The sequence below is a fragment of the Embiotoca jacksoni genome, unplaced genomic scaffold (genome assembly GCF_022577435.1).
Source record: "Embiotoca jacksoni isolate LCO1_2020_lvr unplaced genomic scaffold, fEmbJac1.0.p SCAF_10, whole genome shotgun sequence".
Taxonomy (NCBI): domain Eukaryota; kingdom Metazoa; phylum Chordata; class Actinopteri; family Embiotocidae; genus Embiotoca; species Embiotoca jacksoni.
Genome location: NW_027185230.1, coordinates 9019357 through 9040788, shown reverse-complemented (window position 1 = coordinate 9040788; position 21432 = coordinate 9019357). Strand labels below are relative to the sequence as shown.

Below are 21432 nucleotides of genomic sequence, written 5' to 3'. Positions count from 1 at the left end.
TTGGCTGTGACCATGACGACCGCCTCCACAAGAAGCATGTGTAAAGGTATTCATTATATAATTTACTGAATAAAGTCATTTGTGTTATCGGTTGTCCAGAAGTGGTTACTGATTAGGAAAAAACATTTCCTTCAACACGGAGACAAGGAAGAAGGAAGTGTTCTTTACTGACAACAACTTCACCTGCTCAACCCCGGGGGCGAGGCTCCGGTCCCTCAACCTCAATATAAACAGGCTGATGAGGCTGAACACCACATCGTTAACTCCAGGTCGCAAAGAGCATCTGAAACCTTCACAAGCCTCTTCACAGACGCAGGTAACAAGAATCTTTTTTTTGTTTTCATACATAGATATATTTCATGTTAAACAGAGCTTGAGAAATCATTTTTGTGCATGCCTTTTGACAAATGAAAAACTGACTTAGGTTTAATTATTTGTTTCAGAAATGCTTTTGTCTGTCCTTGTTGTGCTGGGCATCTGCCTGGTGCCCGCTCACTCCAATCCACCAGGTAAACTACATCCTTCTGGGGACATTTTTCCGCAGTAAATCCCATTTTCGGGCCCCATTTCTTTTCTGCTACATCACTAGATTATCAAAACTCTTTATTTCTTAGCAGGTGAACCTCTTGGCAGTCCTCTCCTTCAACAATGTTTTGAGGAGGCAAAGAAAATCGTGGATGATGCGTACAAGTACTCCCGAGAAGAGTGAGTTCTTCTTTCAAATTAATCCTGCATTCATGTGCAGTGAAAAGCTATTTCTTTGCTATTCAAGCCATTCATCACCGTAACTTCATAGCTCGGTATTTGTTGAAAGAAGTCATCAAATGTAGAAATTAATCTTATCAAATTTGTTATTCAACTGTGTGGCTTTGTGTCCTCCAGGAGTCTGAGGCGGGTTCGCAAGGACGTGGTGAGGCCTCACGATGCTCTTCGTCTCCTGAAGCAGCCTCGTGGTGACACCCGCTCAGCCGTGAGATCCGCAGACTACATGGCACAAACCCTGCGTCTGCTGCACGACAGGATGCATCATGTGCACAAACGCTCACTTAACGCAACAGGTCAGACATGCACCACCCGCACAAAGACGACACAAACACTGCTCATATTGTCTTTTTGTGAAGGTTTGGGGTTTCATGATGTGGCACAGCGGAGCACTTCAAAGCTGTAATTAACTACTAGACAGACATGCACACACTGAATCCATGAAATGTGTCTGTCATATTTTGCAGATTTGCTCTCTAGAGAAGACCTTTTGAAACTTTCTGAAATAACTGGATGTTCAGCTCGAGTCAGTCTTCCAGAATGCCGCGCCACACCAAACCTTGAACAGTATCGCACAGTCACCAGCGTCTGCAACAACCTGTAAGAAAGACTTTAAAGTGTGATTAAACGCAGTCTAAAATGCTCATTTAAAAAATTTTCTTGACACATTTTTCACTATATTAAACCTAAAGTTTACTTGTCCTTTTCTTACAAATAGGGGCAACCGAGCTCATGCATTATTAGCCTATTTTGATTTCTTGCCCTCCAATTACTTTACAAACAAATATGTAGGACAAAAACAACTGTATGGTTACTTTGCAAAAAAAGGATTTTGTATTGAATTGAAAGAAACTTGTCCGAAATTTGTTGATTTTGTGACAGAGTGCCTTTGAGTCTGAGTAGCGCTTGAAAACAGAGGAAATACTTGTGAAATGCACCTAAATCTTAAGCAACTTACCACACAAGATGTGAACACTTCTGTGGGATTTCTCAAGGCGTGTGTCCCAACATTGACACCTCTCGTCTGCTTTTAGGAACAACCCTCGTCTCGGAGGTACCAACACTCCCTTCGCCCGCTGGCTGCCTGCCGAGTATGACGACGGCATCTCCCTGCCGAAAGGATGGGACAGAAACCGAACATTCAACAACTTCTTGCTCCCACTGGTACGAGCTCGATATCCCAGATAGTCGTCTTGAATAATAAACATACATAAGTGCATGTTTAACATTTTATTCATCCAATTCTCCTCCGTGCTCAGGTGCGACAAGTGTCCAACAACATCCTAAGCACGACGGATGCAAGCGTGGTCAATGACAGAGAGTTCACTCACATGGTGACCTTGTTCGGCCAGTGGAATGACCACGATCTCACCTTCACACCCTTCTCACCCAGCATCCGCTCCTTCAGCAACGGGGTCAACTGTGAAGAGAGCTGTGAGCATACTGAGCCATGCATCCCCATCCCGGTGGGTATCACACACCCGAACACTCACATGTTGTTGCGAGTCTCTCCGTAACCGTCGGCGCTCTCATTCACATCCTCTTTTCTACCTACAGATTCCTCGTGGTGACCCCCGCCTGCCCTCCGGCCCCGACAGCTGCATCCCTTCGTTCAGATCCGCCCCCGTTTGTGGAACAGGATTCTCGGCCTACAATTTCGGCGGAGAGCCCAACAAAAGGGAGCAGATCAACGCGGTGACGGCCTTCCTGGATCTCGGCCAGGTGTACGGCTCTGAGGAGAAGCTCGCCCTGTATCTTCGCAACCTCACCAACGACGATGGCCTGCTACGTGTGAACACAGAGTTCAGAGACAACGGGCGGGAGTTGCTGCCTTTCCACCCTCTCCAGGTGCAAATGTGTGCAACACGCAGTAGAACCACCAACGTTACAAACGCCAAGGAGGTCCCGTGTTTCATTGCAGGTTGGTCATCTTTGAACTTAATTTTTAAATAATAGCTTTATAAATGTTATAACACTTATAAGCAGCATACAAACTTCATTATTGTTTAATAAGACAGTATGATGAAGGAGGAAGCAGCCATTTAAGGACCATTTCTCAACATCTATAACTCCTATTAAGCAGCTATAACGGGTTTCTGTTGTATATATAATGAATAATACAAAAATAATAATAATGTCAAATATGTCTTAATACACAAAACCACATTTTGGTTTGTTTAAAGTAAACATTTTCATTGTTTTTCTAGTTATAAATGGTACTTCTGACTCCCACTTACTTATAGATAGTAAAAAGAGGGGAAGAGTGAGGCGTTACCAATAACTTGATTTGCATTTATAACTGTGAGCTAAGCTGTGAAATAGAGGGTGATATTTCTTTCTCTTTATTATAAAGTATATTCATATATATGAGAAAATTTTAAAAATCATAAAAATGGTTTTCATTCTCTTTATTTCAGGGCATTGCAATATATTAAGTAATTTAAAAGAGAAAGCAAGTTACACTAGAATAAATATAGCAATTCAAATGTTCTTGTTAACGGCTTATTACTGATCTATAAAGCGTTGATAAATATTATTGAAGGTCCTATTTGCAGCAGCCCCAAATAGAAAGTGGTTCCAATCATATGAATCCAAACAGGAAAATGAGCGCTTTGGTCCGTCTGCTTGATGGCTGCTTCATTTCTCCCCGTAAGGTGATGTCCGCGTGGACGAGAACATCGCTCTGACATCCCTCCACACACTCTTCATGCGTGAGCATAACCGCCTGGCTCGTCAGCTGAAGAGACTGAACCCGCACTGGGGCAGTGAGAGGCTCTACCAGGAGGCCCGCAAGATCATGGGTGCCTACACACAGGTAGATAAACCTGACAGTCGGTCATCTTTCATATTTCTACAAAGCAAGCGTCATTCACTCACATTACCTGCCCCTGTCTCTCTCAGGTGTTTGTGTTCAGAGACTATCTGCCACACATTGTGGGCAACGCCGCAATGCGCAGGCAACTCGGCCGTTACCCCGGCTACAATCCCAACGTCGACCCCAGCATCTCCAACGTCTTTGCGACAGCAGCTTACCGCTTCGCCCACTTGGCGATCCAGCCGGTTTTATCCCGTCTGGATGAAAACTACAGGGAGCACAGTCAGTTCCCCTCTGTGCCCTTGCACAAGGCCTTCTTCGCCCCCTGGAGAATCGTCTTCGAGGGTGAGTTGCTCAAAGAAAACCGCTGCAATCTTTCTATTTCTATTTTTTTCTTCAACTATTGCCCTAACTTTTCTTTTCTCCCTCATCAGGCGGCATTGACCCTCTGCTGCGTGGTTTGATCGGCAGCCCTGCTAAGCTCAGCACCCAGGACCACATGATGGTGGATTCTTTGAGGGAGAGGCTGTTCCAGTTTGTGCAGCATCTGGCCTTGGACCTGGGCGCTCTCAACATGCAGAGGGGACGTGACCATGCCCTTCCTGGTACACCCCTCTCTCACTTTCAGCTTTTTCCTTCCAATGCTTCATCCCTTTCCTGATTGTCCTCACCTTTCTTGTCTTCATGTCGTTTGCTTGTCCAGGCTACAACGCCTGGCGCCAGTTCTGTGGCCTGTCTCAGCCCAGGAACCAGGCAGAGCTGGGCCGAGTTATGAACAATACTGACCTGGCCCGCCGGCTGCTGCAGCTCTACGGTACACCCGACAACATTGATGTGTGGCTTGGTGGCGTGGCAGAGCCGTTTGTCCAGGGCGGCCGTGTGGGGGCTCTGTTTTCTTGCCTCATCGCAAACCAGTTCCAGAAGGTCCGCCAAGGTGACAGGTCAGTATATGAGTGGATATAAACACTAATGTATGTAGAATTCATAATGTAAATGTGGGATTCTTTTAGAAAAAAAATTATAATCACAGTGAAAACAGTTGCAATCTGTGCTCTTCAAAGGTCTTTCTGACATATCAAACGGCAGCTGCAGACTCGACTGACTACCATAAATACAAATGTGTGTTTCTTTCCCTTCTTTCTCAGGCTGTGGTACGAGAAACCGGGTGTCTTCACCCCGAGGCAGAGGAATGCTCTGTCCTCTGTTACGCTGTCCAGCATCATCTGTGACAACACCGGCATCATGTCTATCCCCACCAATACATTCGACGTAATCTCAAACAGGAACCGGCGCGTCCGGTGCGCCAGCATCCAAAAACTCAACCTGTCGGCCTGGAGAGACAGACCCTGCTCAGGTGAGACAACACCGGAACAAACTTATTAACCACAGGGAATAATCTCAATCATCTCATTTAATCCGCAGAATTTTTCTTCCTCAGTAGTTTTAAATCCTTCTCCTAACCACTGGTGTGAAAATACTTCTTCATATGAGGTGTTTAATCTTGCAGGTGGAGGTGATATCTGTGTGGATTTCAGTGAAGATGAGGTTGGTTTTAAGCACAAACAAGTGAAGATCAATTTGTAAATTAAAATCATGCAAGTCTTGGTGATCCTAACATTTATCATTTTGGTGATGGTGTTCCTTGGTCTAATAGAAAATCATCCATTATTAACTGATATCAGCACATTTTGAAAAATTATGTAAATTATGAGGCTTAATTTAACACACACATTCTCTTGATATACAGAATGTGAACCAACTGGACCAGCAGGACCAGCAGGACCTCCCGGACCTCCAGGGGAACGAGGTAGTCTATTCACCTAATTTATTACCATACTGTCTGTTCATCGTTTTCTACATTATTTATAGTTCTGAGTGTTTCCTAAATTGTTGAAAATGTTTGATATGACCTCCAAACATGTACAACATGATAATAGTGCTGAATTCAATAATTATTTATTGTAAAGGCCTAATTACATGGTAGTTATTAACAGCAGCAGGATTCTGTAAGTGAGTTATTCAGCTTAGGTAGTTTTAGTCAGTGTAGTGAGAGAAATAGATAAATAGTGCCATATTTAATTGAATGAAATGTAGTGTCAGTAATTAAATTAGATTTGTGGCCTCATTGAAAACAACTGTAAGCTGAAGCAGAAGTGAAGTTCTTTTCTAACTGAGATGTTAAGAAACTGAATATATACAATTCAGTGTTGAGTTTTGACCCTGAAGAGGGTCAGAAAACTAATCTGAGAGCTCATAAATGTATTTTATGTGAATAAATACAAGCCTCCAATAGCTTTTCTCAGCCCTTTGAAGTAACTGTTGTTTGTCTGCAGGTCCAGTAGGATCCCCCGGCCCCATAGGCCCTCCTGGACCACCAGCATTCAACATCAGCATCATGCAGCCTCAGTCTGCTTTCTCAGTCCGCCTGGGAGAGTACAACCCATCTTCAGATAAAATCATTCGTTTCCGTCACATTGTTTACAACGAGCAGAACCATTACAGCCCTCAGACGGGCCTGTTCACATGCGTCATCCCCGGTCTCTATCAGTTCAGCTTCCTCTGCAGCGCCTTCGTTGACGTAGGAAGTGCAGAGCTGTTGCATAACAACGAACTGGTACAGCACAGTTTCAAGGTCTCTGAGGGAGGTCGCTACTTGTCATCAGGGGACGCGGTGCTCCGGCTGCAGACGGGGGACAAAGTGTGGCTGGAGGCCACTGACGGAATCACCGGGCTGACCACCACAAGCTTCTTCTCAGGACACCTGCTCTTCGCTGTGTGAACACTTCCTCTCCTGACTGAGCTGCCACCTTTTACACCAGTAATCTGTTGGCTTCAGGATCTGTTTTCATTTCTCAGCCTCTGTACTGAACTTCACTTTACTGTAATCAGGTCATATCCATTGTTAGTAAATTCCTTTGTTTCCTTTTGTCTAATGTTTTATGTTTTACTGAAAAATTATAAAATTTAAATTTCACCTAAAAAAAAATGAAGTGCGATTGCTGCGACTTTATTGAGTTTTGTTACAACATGCAATCTATTGGACTGAAAATTGGTCATTTGTCAACTTTGATTGTAGGATTTTCCAGTATTATTATGAATATTTTATGCACAGATGAATTGTGAGTGCGCCTTGAAAATGTTGTGTGGTGCTTTTTGTGCAGGCCTCGTTTCACTGCAACTGTCTTATCTTGTGTTGCATTTTGAATTCAATAAATAAAGTGAGTTACACCAAACCTTGTGTTCAACTCTTTTATTGGTGAGCCATAGCAAGTAATTTATTGTGTGAATTGCAAGAAAAGAGAAATATAGCCAAAAATGAAATTGTTTGTGTCAGTGTCTTCTTGGCTCCATTTGTGCCAAAAAGAAACTGAAAGAAGTTGGAAACTATTTAAAATAGGAAAGTTGTGTTTGTTAAAATCATCCTCGGCTACAGGATTCCTTTAAAGAAACTTTGCTTTAACTGCAGGAAGAAATTCACCACAAACCCGGTGGTCTTTTTTTCTTACCTGCCGTTCCTCTCTTTTTCGCCTAATGGTTTTCTCTTTGTACTTCATGTTCAGTCCTCATAAGTGGCGATACAGTATTCATTTTACTATTGAAGGAAGATCGAGCTTTGCTTCATAATTATTCTTTCAAGCAGTGGCATTAAACTACAGATCATCATAAGAAAAGAGCTCAGGTCAGTGATCAGTGAGAATGATTTAACTGTATGTCTCCTGTAGATGGAGCCATTTTAAACAGAATAAATGTACGATAGGTGAAGTGAAATAAGTGGTTCATATAAAAGCACTGCGTCTAATATTTCTATCAAAGTCATTGTTTCACTGTTTTTAACTCTTTCATTCTTAAAGGAGCAGTTCACAGATTTCAAGGTCAAGACTCAAGGTCAATTTACTCATTAAGCAGAGTAATAATAAGCCTTTGAAAACTTGTAAAATGTCTTTAATTTTTTAGGGGTTTTCTCAGAGCTTGACTCTAAAGTCCTTGTGCTGCATCAAATTTACGATTTCTGTCTCTGCAATTCGTTCCCCTCTCTGAAAGTAAATTGTTGTTGTTCTGTACATTTTGAAGCATTTCCTACAAGCAAAAACCCAACATTGAAAATTTCAAACTACATCAAGCAACTTTTTGGAAAAACATAAAAGTTCTCTCTCAGTCTGTTTCTGTCGCTGGGGTGAAAATCTGACCTACATCTTCTAAAGTTCTATTTCTAAGATGAAGCTCAGTTTACTTTCTGATGCACTTGAACATTCATCAGTGTCTTAACTGTTTTCAGCATTTTCATAATGATGAAGGTATGAAGGAGCTTTGAACCTGCCCACAATGAGCTGGATGTGGGGGGTGACCAATAGACAAACTAACACACTAACATCTACACCTGTGGTTATCTGCTGTATGTTCTCCAGCCCACCTGGGCTCCATGTGTTCACACTGTGGAAGGACCATAGAGTGAAACCGTGTCCAGTTCAAATTTTTCAACAGTGTTTTTCAAGCACATGACAAGCATACCAAATATATTCTACTCACTCGTGTTATTCTGACATTTCCCAGAGAAACAGTACGTGGTGTGATGGATGGCAAATGAATGCCGGTTGTCTCTTCTCTGATTACAAAGTTGAAGCTGCTTTCCATATTCTGTATTTATATGTTAACGATGGATTACATGACTACTTGTCACTTGTCATAGAGACCCAACACTGCCCTGCTCTTCGCTTTACAGATTTTAACAGCGTCTTTGAGCTTTTTGTTTTTGTTTTCCTGCCCACAAATTTACTGTCTCGGTTCACTCACACTGCTTTCATAGTTTTGTTTTTAGCCACAGTGGGCAGCTGTTTTCAAGGAAAAAGCTATAAAAAAAACTCACCGTACACCACCTGTTTAGCCCCCAAACCAGCAGCCAGACGTAGTTAGTGATCAGCTGGTGGATACGGTAGAGCATTTAGCAGCTAAAGAGACAGATATTTTCCTCATTAACTGGTGGACACCAAAAACAGAGTGACAAGAACATTTATTTTGGACTTAGATTTGCCAGGTCACCAGAGAAAAGGTGGTAATATGTCACTGCCTCCAAAAGGGCAAACAAAAACAAAAAATTCTCTTAAACTCACAATTTTGCATGGTTATGTCTACAATGCAACAGGCAAATCACAATCTGAGTTCCAGACAGAACATTGAAATCATCTGAAGTGGAGTTTCAATGTTGCTTATTTTGTTACTGTCTTGGTGAATAAAGAGATTATTGGAGTAACTGGAATCTCTCCCTGTATCTCTTCGGTTGTGGGATAAGAAGGGAGACAGGGAGTGTGAGAAAATGTGGTAAATCCTCATGATTCACTGCACAATGTAAAGTTTACTGGGCTCCGTCGTGATAAAGTGCTCCTCCTCCTGGTTGCAGAAACTACAGTGCATGTGCAGATTGCCACGTAGTCCACCAGACTGTATGTGTGTGTGTGTGTGTGTGTGTGTGTGTGTGTGTGTGTGTGTGTGTGTGTGTGTGTGTGTGTGGTGCAAGCTTCAGCTTGGGTGCTTCAAGAGTAATGGAAACCCAGTATTTATGAAAGAGGAGAAAATATTTGAATTGTCTGTTTCTGTTATAGAGGTTTGAGCTGAGCTGAACCTTGTTGGAATAGGCGGCGTTATGAAAGCGAGTTGAGGGAAAATGTGCTACTAAAAGGAAACGTCAGCGTGTAAATCTGATCTATTCAGATCTATAAAGGATTGGGGTTAAGGTTTGGGGATGCAATGTGAAAGTCCTGGGAATAGATCAGAGGAAGAAGGTTTCGCCACAGATGTTTTCAAAGATGTGTGTGGTCCTGTTTTAATGTGATGAGATCATAATGTTGACATTGAAATAATAATCGACTGCAAATGGAAAAAACTGGAAAAAAATAATACTAATTGTTCTCACAGTGAAGCTGGATTTCGAACAGGTTTGAAGGAGCCATTCAAACCACCAAATTTGTGGCAGTGTGGGTTTTATATCATAGCAATACTCACCTATAAAAGTATATTTATTAAAATGTTTATAGCTGCCTTCAATCAAGACATAGGGCGTTGTAAATGCTTAATTATACGCTTAACGTCCCCAGCAAAGTGGCAAATGTTTGCCAGATGTTGACTCAATAATGGCACAAAAAATTGGTGTTGGTTTTATGGTAAATTTAGCACTATGAAAGGATGGCTATCTTTTTTTTTTTTTACTCTTTACTTAATGACGTGTCTCATGCAGGAGACCTTGTCACTGTTTTCTCTCCTTTTCTGCATCTCAGACGTTGATTTATTCAAATTCTTTTTGCTCAATCGAGTGCCCAAAAACTCAGGAACTGGGGTGAATTCCAGCAACGTGGACAAAAGAACTCGGCTAATTCATTGCAGATGTGTCTCCGAGCTGTGTGAAGGAACACTGTGCTGCCCTCGCTGGAGACAGAGGACTCCGCATGGCAAAGGTTCAATGAATTACGAGCAAAATACATCAGTGACCCAGTACAGCTGGTTCTGACTGTCTGTCTGGTGTTCCAGTGAAGAAAGAGGAGGCAAACCAAGATACACATGCACATAGTTTTCACTCTCTGGAGGAACTGTTGGTATGCAGAATCCCAGTCGTCTGCATTAGTCAGCCTCAAAGCAAAAACAGAATCTTGCTGTGGCCAAAAAAGAGGCATCCATAGCTGTTTTATACTGGTAAAAGTAGTTCAAAATAAAAGTGCTCTACGGCATCACTGAAGACAAAACAGGAAACACTTGCAAAAGAGTCGTGGCTTTCATTGCTGATGATTGCCGTAACTCGGTTTGGAAAGAGTTTTGAATTTTTATTCATTTATTTTCATCTTGTTTGATCCTCAGGAAATGATTATTGCCAAACCAAGTCTTGGTTTTACAAATGCATCATTTAAGTCTGTCTGGATTAACAGGCTTTTGGCATCTAGTGTTTGTATGAAACATCATATCTTTGCCTCTCGTGTAAATCTACAGGGAGGATCTGCTGTATTTTCTGGAGCTGAAAAAAGTCCACTTGGCTCTGATTCGCCCTCACAGTTTACACAAGCATCAATGTGACCTCACGTGACTGTGAGATGATGTGTGCCCTCCGCTGTCCAAGAACAATACAACTGGCTCAACTGTAACTTACAGCATGGTTTAATCAGTTTACTCTACCATTAAAAAGAACTCATTCTCACGTTATAAAATATGCTTTCTTTTTCTTGATGTCTTTTTCAGCTACTGTTGAGGCAGACTCGATTTTCACTGGAACAATATGTAAATGTTTCTTTCACAGGGTCCACAGGGCAAAACTTACAAGTTTCACAGTAATAAGTGTAAAATTGTGAGATCCCTGAGTTTGAAACAAATTTTTTTTTTTAATGATGGATGTTACCTGATAGAGCAATGAGAACGGTCGGACAGTCATGTGACGTGGACACACGCCGATAAAAAAGATTAGACCAAGACAAACATGGGCTTCTCAAAATTTCAGCACCATTATTGTGAATTGTTTGTTTTTTGTGCTGTGGACCAAAGTAACTATTACATATTTTTGTAAGAGTTGATTGCCTGGTGTTTCCAGACCAATACCAATTCACTACGTGAGTATGTGGGTCTGAGTACTCTCGATGGTAAATTGTTTCCAGTTGTGTCCTGATGGTTGTAGATCTCAGTTTAATTTTGAAACTGTTGCAGCAGGAGAATGTACATTGTACATGTAAACCGAAACTTTGTGTACAGTAAACCTCGAGAGTGCACCCAAGGGGCAACCTACAGTGACATCACCCATTGGTTTGTGTGCTGCTGTGATGAAGCCTCAAGTTCAGGTTTTGTCCGTCACCATGTTGTTGTTCTGGAGCCAGACGTGACCATATTTGGACGATCTGGGGAAGAGCGAGCGGTGGCTCTGACTTGATCTGACTGGGAACCTGAGGACACTATGCCCTGTCCACGTACACCAGAAACCTGACTGCACTATAGGCCTGTCATTCAAACAGGACTCTCAGCCAAAAACACAAGTTTTTTAAGGCTTAATTTCTAATGGGATTACTTGCAGATGATCCGCCAGAAAAACAAATAAGAAGAAGGGACTTTAGCTCACAACACCAATATAACTCATGGAAAAAATGATCGGCACTGTATTTCATAAAAGAAGTTTGGGAGTCTATGGAGCCAGAGGCTCTTTGGATCCAACCTCCAGCAGCCCTCGGTGGTATTGCAGTTTTTGGCACTTCCACATCGGCCTAATTTTTCAAACCCAGAAGCTACGTCCACGTTTATATACAGTCTACGAGTGCAATCTTTTAAAGTTTGGGGGTTGGTTGATGTTGGTTGTTATGGAGAATGGGGGCACACGATAATCATTAAAATGTGGATGGCACTATAGGACAATCTTTCTCTGAAAAATGTTTGACTCCTTTTCACGTGACAAGTGACATGAATGATTGTGGGACGAAAGAATACAAATCTTCAGAGAGAGAGAGATTTAAATACACTTTCTCACACAGCAGTGTTAGAAGGAGGTTCAAGATCAAGTTTGATTATCTGAAAAGGTCAAGTATGAAGCATACTAACGCCTAAACCACAGCACTAATTGGGTAAAATTTTGAGTAGTGAAAGTAAAAGAGCAGCGCTTGCCCCTCCCTCATCATCATTGAGCTCAGTTGCAAATAGATCAGACCACTGCAGTTTATAAATGTGGCTAAATATATGTCTCTGATCACAGCCTTCCTGAAGTAAAAAAATAAAATAATGCTTTAAATGGGGCTGTTACCATTGTTTCATATTTCTAGATAATGAGAGCCACTTAACTTCATACGGTTGAAGGTACCAGCAGTCAATTTTGGCTTCAGGAAAAATGTTGGTTTCTCAGGATCTTATTCTGGACTCATTCATTCACAGAAAAATCCAAAGAAATAAATAAGAGCATGGAGTTTGTCTGAGGTGCGGCCATAATCACCTGCTTTCTAAATGACTCAACTGTTGAGGAAATGTCACACAGCACTCCAGTATTATTTGCAGTCATCTGCCTCCTAGTGTCAGAATATAGGACACTGTCATAGATCTGGGATTATCACACAGGCGATCTCTATTTCATTAGGGCCCGAGCACCGATGGTGCGAAAGCCCTATTGTTATTCAAGGAATTATTTTTCTCGTTCATTATTATTCTGACGTAAAGTGATTTGCCTTTTTGGAGGCTTTATCGTATTCAAAAACTCATGAAAGTTGACAGACACATGTCTCCCGGCGAAAGATTTCGTATTCTAGTGGAGTCGCGAGTGGGCGTGGCCAAGTGGCTCGAGAGCACCCCCTAAAGAGATGCCCCGATGGCCACATTTAGCTAAATTCACGAAATCCAGTGGACGTGTATCACACCTAGACGCACAAAAAAGTTACATTGCACCATTACGTCAACTCCACAGGAAGTCCGCCATTTTGAATTTAGTCGCCATTTTGGGCGATTTTCACATGTTGTACTTTGTCGAACTTGTCCGAGGGATTTTTTCAAAACGACTTGAAATTTGTTCTATGGATAGTTAACATGTTTGGGATTAAAATTTATCCAAATTATTCGTTTTCGTAGATATGTGTGCCCATTAAGTGGCGGCCATTTTGAGGGCCTCGCCATGAAATTACAAGTTACTTTAAATTTTATGTACATGGACCGACCTTCTCCAAACATTACAGGTATGATAACAGCTCCGCCCTGAAGACCCCTGTGGGGTAATATTCGCTCATAGTCATAGCGCCCCCTGGTGGACACTGGAAATTACACTTTTCATACTTTCACATTCTGCGTCAAGCTGGTTGATCACGTGAACGTAAAGTCGGGTCACAATAACCTGAACATGTAGTTGATGATATATTGAGACATTCGTTTGACTTTGCCAATGGGCGTCGCCGTGACGATGCGGCAAAGTTTGATGTCTCGCCGTGACACAGGAAGTTGATGTTTAAGGTCAAAGGATGCTTGAAACCTCACGAAACGTGTGACATATGTCCGACGTGGTGAGACCATCCATCTGATGTGTTTTGCGAGTGGGCGTGGCCAAACGGCTCGCCAGCGCCCCCTAAACTGCAGCTCCGGCACCTAGTTTCACCTACATGCACCAAATTCGTTGGACACGCGTATCACACTTAGATGTACCGAAAAGTGTCTCGGCATCATGAATTTGTTTTCGTCGATCAGTGTGACCGTGTCGTGGTGGCCATTTTGAGCGTCTCGCCATGAACATGCAACTGACTGTAACTTTTATATACATATTCCGATCTTCCTCAAACATTAAATCTTTGATTGCAGTCCCGCCCTGAAGACACCTGATAGTAATATTCCGTCATAGTCATAGCGTCCCCTGCTGGAGACAGGAAATGAGAAAAAAATAGCAACTTTAAGCGGGGACATGCGGTCCCTCGTGCGCTGCACGTTGGGGAGCCGGCTTCGGGGAGGCGGTGCGAAGAGTGCGAGGGCCCGTATATCCCTGCTTGCAGTTTTAATTTTCTCTTGTATTTATTATCCTACATCTGCCACGAGGTCATTTATCTGTCAGTAAATGCCTCGTTTAGATTTTTATTTTCTCTTCAGTTCCATCTAAATTAATCAAGATGTGTTTTATAACCAATGAAGCTTACTATTTATTGTTCTATTTATTGATTTTGGTGCTTCCTATAAAATCCAATTTCTTTGCTTTGAAGTCGGTAGTTCTCACAAATCTTTGTGATTTGAGAATCAGTAAAAATCCTTGCTGTGGTTTAGCAGCCGTGCTATGGTCAATTGTGTACATGCTAGAAAGAATTTCCTGGTTTGCCAGACAGATGAAAATGAAAACCTTGGATTAAGTTTCCCAAGCTATGTATTATACATGTGGTGGGAGCAGAAGAGCAGTGATTTGACTGGGCTGCAGCAAATGACTTTGATTTATCAGCAGAAGTTCTTGGGGTTGACCGTCTGCACCAGACGCAGTAAAGTAGATATCAAGTATCACCACAGCCTCATGTTGTTTTTTACTCAGAGTAATTATGACCTTATAGGAGAATACTGTGATGCATGTGATGAGCCTTTCACATTTTCAGCAAAGCTCCAGTGCAGACGGCACTTAGGTGGAGGTGGAAGGGGGGTTGTGGGAGAACGTTTCCCAGAAAAATCTGAAAATGTTGCAGTACCATCGGGGAGTTATGTTTAAGTTCTTGAGATCTTCCTCTGAAAAAGTTGATGAGTGCTGAGATTTCTGGCGAAGGGTGTTGCAATTTGGTTGGGAGTTCATCCAACAGTCAAGGGGAAAGCTATTTATCATGACATGTTGTTGATCTGGTAGAAAACGAAAAAATTAGGAAAGTATACAGACATTTATAAGAAATGGGCCATATTTGTAAACTTTGACAAAGTAAAGTAGGTTTCATAAGAAGTTTGCATCTGTTACTGTCTGTTTTGTTACTGATGAAGAAAAGAAGTTTCACTGTCTGTGTTACTAAAGCACATTTTAAAGGGCCAGACTGAGCAGTTATCAAACACAGTTGGCTGGACATCCCGTATCCACTGGTTATATGAACAACAGCAGCAGACTTGTATAACAGAATCAGAAACTACAAATGCTGAACTCCTCCTACTCCTCCTCATCATCTCGCAGGGCGCATCTGCAGGCTGCAGGAGCACAGCCATATGAGTTTACAAGGATACACTCAAACTTAGCTTTTCTTCATTGTTCACTGGATATCCTTCAAACAGAGATGAAGGATATTTAAGTGGCACCCCTGCTTATTTTTGTATTCGTTCTGTCACATTCAGTCTCCTTTAATTGCGCTCATAATGGGATTACGCGTGTTTGGCACACCACGTTACGCATACGCGTGCGTCTATTTATTTATTTTTATCCTGCAAGGTGCCCACTCTCAGAGGACTCCGGGGACACAACAAGGAAACGAGCAAAGAGCGGCTCTCCGGCAGACGCTCCAGTGGTCACACAACGGCAAGATTTTTAGCATTTTAAGTCACGGCTCGGAGTATCAGCCGCCGAGGCGGAGGGGTGCTCAGCAGGAGCAAGTGCAGACGCGACCTGTCACCATCATTCGTGATGCGGACGTGAGGCATCCGGACGCCCAGAGCCAGCCGGCGGCCGAGCAGCACCAACAGCAGCAGCAGCAGCAGCAGCAGCCTCCCCAACCCGCGTCCAACTCTCACGGCCTCCCGCCGCCACTCCAAAGGCTCGTGAGAGTGCACGAGAACCGCCAGCATCACAATGACCGTCCCGGTGAGCGCATGGGGATGCAGACGACCCGCAGGGTCAATGAGACCGAGGAGAAGGTCACTGTCAGTCCACCTCTGCCCAGGAGGGAGGACATGATGGTCGGGGATGATCCATACGACCCCTACAAATCCAGCGACAGTGATAATCCATATTACAATTACCATGACGCTTACGAGAGACCGAGACCGAGATCGAGACCCGGATATGGCACAAGGTATCATCAGTACGGTAAGAGTGGAAAAAGTATTCAAGACAACATCTCATTCAGAATAAATAAATAGATATTCAGATAAAAGTTGTCTTTATGATGGTGGAAAAATGCTTGAAGTCAAACAAACAATAAATAAGTTGATCATTTAGTGTGTTTACTTAATCTATCTGTTAAATTAAGCTATGGGAAACATTAAGCCCTATATTTATTGATTTATTTATCAGTATTCATTTATTTTGTTTGTTTTATTTACCAGCTTCATGTATTGTCTTATTGATCTTTTTATTACTTTTATTATGTTGTTGTAGGTCTCCCTGATCTGGTCCCTGATCCATACTACATTCAGGCCTCTGCCTATGTCCAGAGAGTCCCGATGTATAACCTGAGATGTGCAGCTGAGGAAAACTGTTTGTCAAGGTAGACTTCTGTCAAGACTAGAAAGAAAAAAAAAAGTGGGTTTGCAGCCATGTCTGAGTGTGATTCAGAAAGCTTTGAATCATAACAACCATCCAAAGTGTTTGTGGGTGAGAGCTGTGCAGTGGAAGCCTAAGATGAGGTCAAATTAACCAGATCCTGCCACTGATGGTGGAGTGGGGTGGAGTGGTGGATTTCTGTAAAAGTTTAATCATAGTTTGCCCCGGGAGAGAAAGCCTGAATGGTAAACACATTATTGAAAACCAACCCAAACAACCACGTGTCTCCAGAGGATTTTTCCACCCACCATTTACACAGACTGGCCTCACTCAGACACTGACAGTCTGCTCCACTAAGAGGAGGGGATGTAGGAAGCAAAACAGCCTTCGTGGTGTCATTGTGTCCACATATGACCGTGTGGTTTTTCTGCAAACATGTCTTTTGTCTTTGCATCCTGCCTGCAGCTCAGCTTATAGATCAAACGTTAGGGACTACGACACTCGAATGCTGCTGAGGTTTCCTCAGAGAGTCAAGAACCAAGGGGCGGCCGACTTCCTCCCCAGCAGGCCACGTTACTCCTGGGAGTGGCACAGCTGTCACCAGTGAGTATAATAATGTCATGTCAGTGCTGTCCACCTCACCATCACACACAGAAAGAGGCTGTTGGACTTTTCGTGGCCTTAACCCTCCAGTGTCAGCTTTGATTTTGGTTCATTTTGGTAGACTGTATTCCCTCCTTCTCGTCTTTGTTAGTCACCTTTTGAACTGTCTTTACCCCACATGTGTGGTTTCCTTTGTGCGGCCTAAGTCCGACTTATCATTTACCAGTTAAATAAAATGTAAGGGAGCCCCAAATACAAGAAAAGGACATGAGGCCTCATAAAAATGTACAAATCTTGAGCGACAATCCCTCAAAATAATCATTATAGAACACTTCACTGTTATAAAAAGTTCTTTATTCTGCAGAAAAGTCAAACAACAATACTACATATTTAGATTTTAAGTGGTTTTCATCTTAACTCATTTTTGTGCCTTTCTAAAGCAGCAGTGTGAAATATTTAGTGGCATCCAGTGGTGAGGTTGCAAAATGCAACGAACTGAACACCCCTCAGCTTCCAGTCACAAAAAAGAAAATATGGTGGTCACAAAACTTGAAGAAAACTTAAAGTCTTTCCTTTGATCCAGTGTTTGGTTTGTCCCTTCTGGGCTACTGTAGAAACATGGTGGTGCAAGATGTTGTACGCCATAGAAGACAACCCTTCGCTATATAGATGTGAAGGGCGCTTTCTAAGATGACAACAACACAATGATAAGATTATGAATTTATTCAGACTATAAACTTGAGACAGAAGTGTTTGTAATTCAGTTACAGTATGTACCAATAATTAATGAACAAATTTCCCAGACATTACAATCATTATTTGCCATTTGCAGTCTGCTGTTGTGGCCTGGCACCAACTGGTGAACCAGAGATGTGTTAAGAGTTTACTTTGAATCTTTAGGCTTTTAAATATGTAATTTTCTATTTTGACAATCTCATCGTTGATACTATAAAACTGTCTTCAGCCCTTCAAAAGACGTGAAGAAAATGACTGTACTTGAGTTTGAATGTAGTTCATTTACACCTGAAAATCCAGACATGCTGAAGTAAAGCTCTGTGATGATGATAATGAGCCCTAACCAAAACCTGCTGGTATTTTTGTCCCTCTTGAGCAAATGGAAAAGTGCCTACTCTTTTTTCTCAACTCCAAAGAAACTACCTCAGTCCATAGTTATGTCGTGAAACAGGCAGCCGCTGAACGATACTGCCCAAGATGGAGCACCTTTGGCAGAGATCCAGTGAACGGTTGATGTAGACTATAGATTGTTTGTCAGTGTGTTTTGAAAGTCAACTGATGGTAAAATCCAGACTGTTTTTGTCTCATTAAACAAACGCTTTCTTGTAGGAAGTGGAGTTAAACCAGAGATAGATTCACGGTAGGTCCACACAGCCATGACAAATTAAAAAAAAACTCCTGGGATGTTTTCAGTCAGTGACCTGCAGGGATTTGAATAAGATATTCTTAGGCTACATGTTAGTCAGTATTTATGTAATTGTATCTAGTGAACAAAAAAACTGTCTTTAAACTGTCTTTAAATTGATGTGGAGTTCTTTGAGCTTATTGAAATGTCTCCTGAGTCGTTGAACGCTGTGCTGCTGATCTGCAGGCACTACCACAGCATGGATGAGTTCAGCCACTACGACCTGCTGGATGCCACCTACCAGCACTCGGTAGCAGAGGGCCACAAGGCAAGCTTCTGCTTGGAGGACACTTCCTGTGACTACGGATACTACAGGCGGTTTGCCTGCACCGCACATACTCAGGTCTCAAAGCTGAAAACGACAGTGCATCACCATTACTGACTATTTTTACACTAACAGTGGGTCACAAACATCGCTAGTTGTATGTGGAAGGTGTCATTTGCAGTGATGAATCCACAGAGGAAGGGGAAAGGGGACCCTCTCCCCTCTGCACCACGGAGCGTTTTAGCTTCCTTCAGGTCATTGTTTTGGCTTTTGGCAAAGTGGAGCAGAAGCAGAGCTAAAAAATAGAGTGAATATTGGACTTTTGTTTGTCAGGTGGACAGGAACACAACGAATGCTAATTATTTTGCTAATTTTCTGGATGTGCAACTTCTTCCTGACAAATTCATCGTATCAACTTTATGAGGCAATAAAATGTGTTCTGTTTACAGTTTGTTTTGGCTGCCGCCAAGAGGCTAAATGCTTCTATAGCCAGTTAGCTCCTGTTAGCTAGAACAGCAACAGTATCAGAGTATTTCTGAGTCCAACTATCTGCTGTTCTAAGTGACTACACAGACTCGATTTCTAACGAGCCAGAAAATAATTTACTGCACATTTAAAGCCTAAAAACATCACCACTATCTGAAGAAACAGCAGTTATATCCTCTGATTTGTATTATACCTGGATTATTTTTTTACGAGAAGACATCATTTTTGATAAATTACCAGCACGAGGCTAATCTGTTGACACATATTCATAGTTCTTCATATTTGTATTATTGGGCCCTTTTTACAGAACACATTTTGACTTTTTATAGTAGAAAAAGCACAGCCAGAAATGACATCTCCAGTAAATTCAAGTGTCCCCAGTCAGTGTGACCATGAGCCAGCATTTACAACACCAGGGCCTCAAATCAATTTAATCAATTTAACATTAATTTACTTTAATTAATGGTGCTTTTAGTACAGGAACATGTCAAGTCAGGTCACCTCGAGGAATCTAACTATAAAGATAGCCATAAACTCTTCAGACCATAGTGCGGGGAATAATTCTTACCAGATTTGTCAGATCAGATATTGGTTTCTAAATTTCTAAAAAGGAGAGTGGAGCTAACATAAACAAGTGCTCTTTTACTGAGGAAGCTGCATTTGAGCTTCAGTATTTCCTTTCTGCGTGAGCCAGTGGTGATGATAGTTTTATGATTTCCGTTTTCTCCTGAGATGATTTCACCTGCCCGAACTTTTCCACTCAGTTGTTTTGTACATGAATTCATTTTCCATCCATTTTTTTTTTCCCAATATTTTGACCTGATGTTTTGTTGTTGTTTTCATTTTTTTCTCTTTTTGTTGACATTGAATCAAAAATAACCTCCAGGATTAAACCAAAAACATAGTTATTGCTCTGAATTTTTTTATTTTTTTATTATTCCTATCATCAGATGTCAGACTGTAATAACATTAAAATCTTTGTCAAGGTTACGGTTAGCTACTGTTTTTACCTTAAAGAACCTTTTATAGTTTAATAAGAAGTTTAGTAGATTTTTTTTTAAGGATGTTGTCCAATGTGCAGGGCCTGAGCCCGGGATGTTATGATACCTACAACGCAGACATCGACTGCCAGTGGATTGACATCACAGATGTGAAACCTGGCAACTATGTCCTGAAGGTTTGTTTGAAATACCAGATGTTGTCCCCACTTTAATCCCTTTAAAAGGAGTAACACTTAGTGGAATCACAATGTGTACAAAAACAAAACGTTTTGAGTCCATGCTCTTTACTTTGTAGACCGTAGACAAATGTGTACAAAAACAAAATGTTTTGAGTCCATGCTCTTTACTTTGTAGACTGTATTTTCCCAAATTCTTATTTTGTATTATACTTTTTTCCTCCACAGGTCAGTGTAAATCCATCCTATCAAGTCCCAGAATCAGACTACAGCAACAACATTGTGCGCTGTGATGTTCGGTACACGGGCAACTATGCCTACGTGTCAGGTTGTCACATGTCATCGTAAGTATCACGTTAGAGGTGACACATATATCTTTGGGATTTCTCATGTCCTCCAATAATTATTTAATGCTTTTCCATTTTCATTTTTCAGATATTAAGAAACGATGGTCACTTACAGCGACTCTACAGACACGCTGTGTAAATAACAATGAAGAGGACTGCATATGAAACTATATAGAAAAATATAAAATAAGATTTTGTAAGACATACATTAATTTTATAATTGAAATACTTCCTGATTTGAAAAACAAGTAGGAACCATCTGACATCATGGTGCGAATAATGTCGAATCCTTCTTTGCTTGCGTGGGAGAGCAGGTTTTTTTTCTCCTTATCTCAACTTTTCTTTAGAAAATTTCTTACTTCTGGTAGATTTCAGGCCACATGTAAAAAATGAAATCCATGACATGTAGGATCCTAGAAAAGTTAAGTAAAATCATAAACCAGCCTGCCCTTCTTGTTAAGTCAATATCAAATATATTACAATTTTAAAAGGAACCTGTTGTTTAAAGGAAAATGTCTTGTTATATTTATATGCAACTGATGAAATCTCTCTTTACTCAAAAGCTTTTGAAGAAACTTACTTGAATAAAACTTTGTGATATTGTATGGTTGCTTTAGGCTGATTATTTGGTGACGACTCTCTCCTTGTCTTGTCTTTGTTTCAAACATCTTATTGTCTTTACTCAACACAAACACCCACAAACATAC

The 21432-nt window shown here is 41.6% G+C and overlaps 3 protein-coding genes across 4 annotated transcripts; all 3 read left to right on the top strand.

Moving 5' to 3' along the window:
* The first annotated feature begins 269 nt into the window (after positions 1 to 269).
* Positions 270 to 6000, top strand: mpx (myeloid-specific peroxidase). Of its 2 annotated transcripts, none has more exons than XM_069164282.1 (16): positions 270 to 316; positions 444 to 509; positions 618 to 705; positions 883 to 1058; positions 1230 to 1362; positions 1797 to 1926; positions 2022 to 2228; positions 2320 to 2683; positions 3417 to 3577; positions 3664 to 3922; positions 4012 to 4182; positions 4281 to 4518; positions 4723 to 4931; positions 5085 to 5122; positions 5325 to 5384; positions 5911 to 6000. In XM_069164282.1, exons 2-16 carry the CDS (start codon positions 446 to 448, stop codon positions 5917 to 5919), a joined length of 2307 nt encoding a protein of 768 aa, XP_069020383.1. In that variant the 5' UTR covers positions 270 to 316; positions 444 to 445; the 3' UTR covers positions 5920 to 6000. The 2 variants fall into 2 exon arrangements, with proteins under 2 accessions (XP_069020383.1, XP_069020373.1); XM_069164272.1 differs by having other exon boundaries at positions 615 to 705.
* Positions 5973 to 6356, top strand: LOC138204823 (protein HP-25 homolog 1-like). The gene has a single exon (XM_069160351.1). It carries the CDS (start codon positions 5973 to 5975, stop codon positions 6354 to 6356), a length of 384 nt encoding a protein of 127 aa, XP_069016452.1.
* Positions 6357 to 15210: 8854 nt separating this feature from the next.
* loxa (lysyl oxidase a) lies at positions 15211 to 21328 on the top strand. Its single transcript, XM_069164261.1, has 7 exons — positions 15211 to 16031; positions 16323 to 16431; positions 16893 to 17030; positions 18637 to 18793; positions 20283 to 20378; positions 20607 to 20722; positions 20814 to 21328. The coding sequence occupies exons 1-7, from the start codon at positions 15365 to 15367 to the stop codon at positions 20818 to 20820; spliced, it is 1290 nt and encodes a 429-aa protein (XP_069020362.1). The 5' UTR covers positions 15211 to 15364; the 3' UTR covers positions 20821 to 21328.
* The last annotated feature ends 104 nt before the right edge of the window (positions 21329 to 21432 follow it).

Coding starts and splice junctions, on each gene's coding strand:
- loxa (XM_069164261.1), top strand. CDS start 15,365: ATGGGATTACGCGTGTTTGGCACACCACGTTACGCATACGCGTGCGTC. Junction 16,032..16,322: donor CACAAGGTATCATCAGTACG/GTAAGAGTGGAA, acceptor ATGTTGTTGTAG/GTCTCCCTGATCTGGTCCCT. Junction 20,379..20,606: donor CTGGCAACTATGTCCTGAAG/GTTTGTTTGAAA, acceptor TTTCCTCCACAG/GTCAGTGTAAATCCATCCTA.
- LOC138204823 (XM_069160351.1), top strand. CDS start 5,973: ATGCAGCCTCAGTCTGCTTTCTCAGTCCGCCTGGGAGAGTACAACCCA.
- mpx (XM_069164272.1), top strand. CDS start 446: ATGCTTTTGTCTGTCCTTGTTGTGCTGGGCATCTGCCTGGTGCCCGCT. Junction 706..882: donor TACAAGTACTCCCGAGAAGA/GTGAGTTCTTCT, acceptor TGTGTCCTCCAG/GAGTCTGAGGCGGGTTCGCA. Junction 4,932..5,084: donor GAGAGACAGACCCTGCTCAG/GTGAGACAACAC, acceptor TTAATCTTGCAG/GTGGAGGTGATATCTGTGTG.